This window comes from Bactrocera latifrons, unplaced genomic scaffold (genome assembly GCF_001853355.1).
Source record: "Bactrocera latifrons isolate USDA-ARS-PBARC rearing strain unplaced genomic scaffold, ASM185335v1 scaffold_206, whole genome shotgun sequence".
Taxonomy (NCBI): Eukaryota; Metazoa; Arthropoda; class Insecta; order Diptera; family Tephritidae; genus Bactrocera; species Bactrocera latifrons.
Genome location: NW_017535586.1, coordinates 226,869 through 234,878, shown reverse-complemented (window position 1 = coordinate 234,878; position 8,010 = coordinate 226,869). Strand labels below are relative to the sequence as shown.

Below are 8,010 nucleotides of genomic sequence, written 5' to 3'. Positions count from 1 at the left end.
TGAAAATTATTTAATTACAGAGTTAACAATATTCTTAATATCCAATTCCATATCTACAAATACTAACATAATGTTTAAAAAAAATATATATAGTATATATTGATATGAATAGTTTTCTAAGGGAAAATGGAAGTTTATTAAACCGTTATTGATATTCAACATTCGCGTTTGGTTTAAAACTATTACAACGACTAATGTAGTTTGATGAAAGAAATGTAAAGAATACTAGTTCCAACATGAAATATTCATATTTTGCTTTTAAAGCCAATTCACTATAGAAAACGTATATACAAATGTACAGGTACGTACATACATACATATATGGTGAAAAGCATTACTTGGACAAGTGAAAAATATAGATACATACATTTAAGCATGTAGCCAAAATCGTTACCGGTCTACATATGTATGTAGGTATGGTGAATATGCATACATATACTATATTAACAGTTATGTGTGATGTAGGTGGTATACATACATACATATATGGGTGCCAAAGTTTAAAGGCAGTTGCTTATTGCTATATTTATGAATTACTTGCGCTTGGGAGGTGTAATTTTCCAATCGATTGCCTAAATGACAGCATGCTTTAAGGAGTACCTTTGATGTTACTCAGTGTTGTGGAAATCGGTTTTTGTATATAAAATGTGACATACAAGTGCTTAAACTGTTTAAATTACTTAGCGATACAGTAATACAAAGAGTAAAAAATATTTTAGTTATTATTTAACCGATTTGTCAATCGATGTAAGGGAAATTACAAGCGAGCTTACTTAATTACTTAATAAAACTGTTAAAGGAAAACCATGTGCATGTGCATTCAAATAAATATGTCTGTGTGTCTGACACAAATTTTAACTATAAAAATATGTATATGCACATGTAACAATTCGTTTTATTGGATAACTATTATACCTATGTAAATGCATATCGCATTTTAGGTTAGGTCGTCGACCAGCGTCTGATCTTATCATTTAGCGGTTGTTAATAACATCGATTCGAAGCATCAACTAGTCAGAAATTTATTAATTCACAACCAGAAATTCTAACTACACAGAAAACTATAACACCATTATTTTATTTTATTAATGTTTGACCGAAGTTTGCTCATGTAATAAGGATTTTAAATCATTAAAAATACCAGTTGCTTGTATGGAAATATGACCGTCGACTGACAAGTTGGAATTGTTGTTAATACTTGTGGTGAAATAAAAGTAACGTAGTAACTGTCTACTTCGCTTAAGCGAACTATGTATTAATTATGCAGAACAAACTGTTTAGGCTTACTCGATACTTCCCCCATAACTTGAACTAGCAAACAGAAGTTATTAACTAACAATACTCGTGGCGTTTCAAAGTAATTGGAACCAGATAACCAATACTTTCTTTAAATATTCAACATTTTTCCCTTGAACTAAGTAAATCCTGGGTTATTCCCTCTTAAACAACATACACACATTTGGAATATTGCAATTGAAATTGAGAATATTTTTTCTTTATTTAAAGCCACACTCTACACTCTACACTCCATACCCATACTATATATTCAGTATTGCATTAATAATATTTGTAACAAAAGTGGTAAATAAACTTCAAAGTACATCGTGAGGGGTATGTTGCTGCGTTAGCTTTTCTTAGCTAAAGTATAATAATCCTGTCCCAAAGAACTAGCTTTGTTTTCCGTAGCTTTAGAATATACACATTTACTGTAAAGCACAAAACGAAGTATTTCGAATGGTGGAAAGTGCACTTATTTAATTCCAGATTTTGGATATTTTCGAAGACTAGCAAAATGTCGTAGAATTTATTGTTTTAATAAAAGTAATTTTATTTACTTCCTGAAATATAATATTCAGCAATGATTTGTATGATTGACATAAAGTTTGTACGGCATAAAGAACATACCAAAATAAATATGTATGTATATAATATATGCATTATTAGTTCGGATGCTTTTAGTTACTCTCTTGTAAGAGCACATACTGATAATGTACAGATGTATTTCTGTACATGCATAGTAAGTATGTAAGTCATTATCTGTTATTGCGACTTTATTTATATGAGCATCTTGAAATATATACAAAGTTTGTACATATGTATATGTGATACGTTGTATTTATGTTCATAAATACGTAAACTATCACACACCTAGATATATGTACGTTATAAATATACGTACATATACAAATGTAAATTATAATGCAACTAGTCTGGGCATGATGTCAATCGACAAATAAAACGTCTTAAAAGTTGAGGGTCGCCTCCAAATGGCCGATGGGGTTTATGAAAGGCTTCTTTCATGACATGCTTATGTGAATAGTACACCTACAATTCTACCTTTTCCCTGTTTGATATTAATTGATTAGGACCCTAGCAGGTTTTGAAACTGACAGATGATCACATCAAGCACTTAACGCTCGTGTCTACCACGATTGCTTACGGGAAAATACACAAGAGATCTCACACAAACAATAACATATTCATTTGAAAAGGTAAATATCTATTATTACATATTCATATTTACATACATACATATGTACTTGCTTAGAAGTAATTTTTGGAGAATTGCTTTCATGTTACTCTTAAAAAAACATGCAAATATACTTAAATACTCTTAGTAACTTTATGAAGTACGAAGACATATACAATTTTACCTTCCATGTAATATGCTTTCTTTTAACTCACAGGTTTTATATATTATTTTCGTTTTGCTTACATACAGTGTATGTAAGTTAAGAGTGGTTAAAATTGATTTTTTTCGATTGGATTATTTTTCACTTAATATTGTTCACCACCACCACATTGCCAACTCACTTTTTCCACTTAACGCGTAACTGAATAATTTTTAATTGTTCATTTAACACTTCGTCGCATTGAAATTTCGCACAATACGCTCCGCACTAGTGTATACTATATATCCATATACATATATACAATATTTGCTTATGATAAATATATTATTTTTACTAATACATGCGGTATCGGCTAACATATGTACGCATGAAATAATCTCTGATAATTTGCGCTACTGGTTACTCTTATGAATTCAATTTAGCTTCGATTTTGTAGTACAGAATAATGGCTACAGCCGCACACTATTACACGATTTCACTTAGAAATGGTGAAAGAATCAATTGTCCAATATTATTTAGTGTTTCTAATTTCACTTTCGAATTGTTTAATCGAGTTGTCCGCCGAGCACTGAATCGCGTCTTGAACTGAGTTCGACCCGCAGTAAGCTATGGCTGAGCAGCAATATTATCAACGTTTTTTATCGCCTCCCTTCTTCCCGTGCATGCACATACTTATATATATTTGTGGTTACATACTAGTATATAAGTATGCACTCACATATAGCATACATACGTACATACTATATGTATACAATGCTTATGTATGCATATCAGTTCAATTGTGTGCTCTCATATACATATTTACTTTTAATAATAATATAATACCAAATCTTGGACAATGCATATACTGCTTTGATCGGTGTTTTGATTTAAGCGATCTCTTGACAGTTGTTCTCTCACTAGCTGCCACATTTCATTAAAAAGTATTGCTTTAGGTTCTGTTCGATAAATTCAGAGCTTATAAAAGCTTTCATGTTGTATTATTTTAAAAATCAAACACGTTTTTGTACTAGTCAAATAATGTACATCAGTTTTTGTTTTCATTATTTTGCGGAATAGTGCTTCGAGAGTGAGAGGGAGAGAGTCAATTTTACAATGCTAAAACGAAATCAGATTTATAGTATTTGTATTAGTGGCTTCCTTTAAATATTGTGTGGTTTTTGCAGTTATTGTGGCAAAAATACGAAACCAGTTGTAAAGTTTCTTTGGTGGCGATTGTGGACGACGGTTTGTTATTTGCTTCGGTACTTTGCTGGACTGTGTGACGCAATAACTTTGTCGTACTCTAAACTGGTTTTCAAGTTGCGGAACATTTAAATTGCATGATATTGACCTGTAAACAAACTACAGCAAGTTACTATACACGTACTAATAAATGGCATGCTTCCGAATGTGATTCACCTTTAGTCAGACTTTCGAAGATTTCATAGCATGACTTTTACTACTCTGCAATTCGTACTTCTAATTTATGAACAGTATGCTATCACAGATGGAAAGAGCAAATGAACACTATTTTAATTTTTACATTAAAAGAAACCTTATAATTAACTTAGGAAGTGTAACATATATGAAAAGACATGTCTTATATTTTGAAGGGATGAAAAGTCCAACTCTGCAGTCACACTGCTATGTGATATACATTTAAAAAGAGTAGACTATAAGCTTTTTGCCGTTAAGTAGATAATTTGGAAGAATTTTCGTACTTAGGAGGCTTATTAGGAGATTTCCTAGTTATCTGTTGTTGTAACAAAATTAAATTTTTAGATTTTTTTAATTTAATAAATAGAACAGTTTCAAAGAATAGTTTAAATTAATATATAATATCAAGATATGCCTTCTTAACTGTGAATATAATCGAATATTATATATTATTGAGTGATTTCATCGCATCTGCTACATATACATACATATGTGTATTAACAATTGTTTGGTACAACGTTGCGTATACTTATCCAATAGTATTTCGGCATAATCGCATACCGTCTGCATACATATACATACATACGTATAAGTATGCATGTGTGCAAACCGAAATTTTTAAAGATATTTCTACATCTATATATAATATTATATACCCGAGTAATATTATAATGCACGAGTAAATGTATTTAATTTAAACAATTGTTTATGTTCATATACATACATATGAGTGTGTGCAACTTTATAACATTAAAGGAAACTTACTAGTTCAGTCCTAACAGTTTGGAGACAAATGCTTGTCTGCATTCATGTTTTTTCCGACATTAAATTGCAAACAGAGCAGCCAATTACGTAAGAGAAGAATAACATAATTTAATTGGTGTAGTCTTATGTGCGAACCTGAACGATTAGTTTCATTTAAAGATTGCAAAACTCCTACTCGCATAAGGGAAAATAGTAGGTGTGGCTATATGTATTAACTATGATTCTTAGATACTTACTTTTTTTGTATTTTACTCGCTGTATCGAGGAATATCTACAAGTTTAGGCATCACTGAAAGTAATCCCAACGTATCACATATACGTATAACTTTTGAAGCACATACTATATAGTATACTAAATAACGAATAGAGAAGTAAGTTGTGCGAATAAGAGGTAAATTGAATATTTTGCTTTTATTAAAATAGGCATAGAAACTTGTTGCTAGTCGGGTTCCTCGTATTAAAAGCATGATTCATAGTTTCAATAAGTTTAAGGGTTATGCAACCCATGCTTTTCGGCTTTTAATAGGGCAAAATGTGGTTGTAAATAGTTTATATTATTTTGTTATGCATAGTAATCCGATCTGAAAAAATTTTTCGGAGATTATGTTATTATTTTAAGCAGTAATCCATGTCAAATTTTGTGAAGATACCACCTCAAATGAGAAAGTTTTCCATACAAGACCTTTATTGCGATCGTTCGGTTTTTATGGCAACTATATGCATTAGTTACCCGATCTGAACAATTTCTTCGGAGATTACATTGTTGTCTTAGAAAATAATCTATAACAAATTTCGTGAATATATCATGTCATATGCAAAAGTTTTCCATACCAGCACTAGATTCCGATCAGCTATATGACAGCTATATGCTCTTTTTGTCAATAGATGTCGTTGCAGTTGTATACCTTCAGTGCTACCAATCACATTATATAATAGAATATAGTGTTGGAATGGTGAGATTTTAAGCTTCATTTAACCAGAAAAAATTTAATTCGGGGAAATTGAAAAAAGTTACAGTTGTTCAAAACCGAGAAAAATTAATGAAAAAATTCCCTATATATGGAAATTTGGGTATAAAAGGGGAGGAATGCCAGTTTGATTAGAAATACGAAAAGACTTTTTCGACTACAGAATTTTTTTCGTCTATTTGAAATAAATTTTCTCATATAAAATGGAAATGGACCAAGATCTGTACATATTGGGATAATAGGACTATATTATATACCACACACACATATGTATTAGCTGAGTAATTATTACTGATTGGAAGAAATCAGGTCTAATCTGAACTTTGACTGCGATCACTTTGTTGAAATCAAAGTGAAGTGAAGTTCCAATTCCGTTTCCGCCAAGTAATTGTAATGAATATATGTATTCATATTTCTTCATAGTTATTAGTAATTTCTTATTTTCTTACCCATAATATCGTTTTTCATCGAGTAACTTCTTTTTACTACAGAAAAGCAGTTAATATCTTTGTATACAGAAGCAGTTAATTACCAAAATATTCGGATCGCCTGTGTCTGTATTTATTACAATTACATTGAAAAACAATAATTTATATTTTTTACAATTCTATTTTAACAATTTTTGATGTACGTACATTGTATTACCAAACACTTTTTTCGAACTTAAACCGTATTGTATTTATTGCAGTCCAATCGATTCGATCAATTCATTTGTATAAAACCAACGTAAATAACGTAGCGGTAGCGGAGTAGCGGTATCACTATTTCTTTATAATTCCATCTACATACATACATATGTATTTAAGTACGTAAGTATTTATAGTAATTGATTTGCCGTTTGCCGTTCGATATTTTCAAATCAACCGATTGCCGCCGTAGCCGAACAGACAATGAAACATTTAGCAGCTACAGGTGTTGTTAATGCCAATAACTCAGTGTTCTTGCCAATCTCCCCGATTCCTACAGACATCCAAGCAAAAAGGAAATCCACGCAAACGCATTACTGTATCAGTGCTTTGATATACCTATCAACGTTAGGTCAGCATGGAAAACTCCTTTAGTTCTATCCATAGATTTTTAAAAAGGCCAATGGCCTACTATATTAAACATAGGTTTGAATTTTCGTGTTTATATGAAGACACTTTAAATAGACATGTACGAGCTGTATAAGCGGCCATTCAAACATAAATAATGTGCATGTATGGATAAGATAAAACTATTTTAAGTCGGTGAATCTAACTGAATATACTGGACCAGTCAGCCATTTAGCCGCTGCCAACTTTTCTTCACATACATACATAAACATAGTACATAAATTCATAGATATGTATATACAATGTGAAATAAAACACCTAAATTAAGTATTATATACACGTATGTGCTATGTTTTGTGCTAGTAACTGTAAAATTCATACAATTTGTTCGCCGCTAATGAAGTGTAAGAACGGTTCCTTTAATGATCATATGTACATATGTATGTATATATGTATCTTGTGTCTCAATAAATATACATAGTAAATGCGTACATACATACGTAAGGAAAAGAACTGCAGCGCAAGAGCGATTATATAAAATCCCCCTATTTGAATGTATGTACATAGCTATTATACATAAATGCATGTGCGTATGTATGTGAGGACTGACTGTAGCGTTTCTGTAGGAATGGATATGATTTACCACAATTATGTACTTTACTGTATTTGTGGTGGCTGTAGATCTGTGTGTTAAGAATTATGGTGAGCTTCATGTTAACGCTTGTGGTGTAATCAGGATCTCTTCTGAGTGTTAATGTAGAGAGTGTATGGAATATTACAACAACGTCATGGCAGCTTTTTTGGAAACTTTAAACCGGCAGCATAATCTTTATGAAAGTCAGTCGCCGTTACAATATGCATAAATTTTTAAATTGCACCTGAAAAAACAGTTTGTATATATTTGATTTCTTAAGGTGTCAGTAGGGTAATATTTTTTCAAAACTGTTTTTTTTTTTTTTTTTTTTTTTTTTATACCCTTAGAATTCATATAAAAATCCATTTTACTATTGGAAGGTTTCGAAAAGGCCTAAAAATATAAAATATCGCACGACTTTCGGAGCGCTCGGAGTGCACACCTCAAACTTTAAACGCGTTTTTCTCAATACACACTTATTTTTAACTGGCGGACATGATTGTTTTCATAATTTGTTTTTAATGTTCACAAAACGCCGGGCTATCGTCCCCATATTT

At 31.3% G+C, this 8,010-nt stretch overlaps 2 protein-coding genes across 5 annotated transcripts in view; one reads left to right on the top strand and one right to left on the bottom strand.

Moving 5' to 3' along the window:
- The window catches only part of LOC108968182 (embryonic polarity protein dorsal), an 11,942-nt gene extending 5,137 nt beyond the window's left edge, over positions 1 to 6,805 (bottom strand). The window contains exon 1 of one of the 4 annotated variants that reach the window (XM_018932013.1): positions 6,421 to 6,805. Coding sequence is in view for 2 of the 4 variants with exons in the window: in XM_018932010.1 (XP_018787555.1) it covers positions 6,235 to 6,253 (19 nt within the window). In the remaining 2 variants the exon portion in view is untranslated. Of the gene's footprint in view, positions 1 to 2,654; positions 3,260 to 6,234; positions 6,375 to 6,420 lie in introns of those variants that run through there. The other 3 variants (XM_018932010.1, XM_018932011.1, XM_018932012.1) reach the window with 3 other exon arrangements.
- Positions 1 to 8,010, top strand: part of LOC108968183 — a 14,456-nt gene that overhangs the window by 2,252 nt on the left and 4,194 nt on the right. The window lies entirely within an intron of this gene.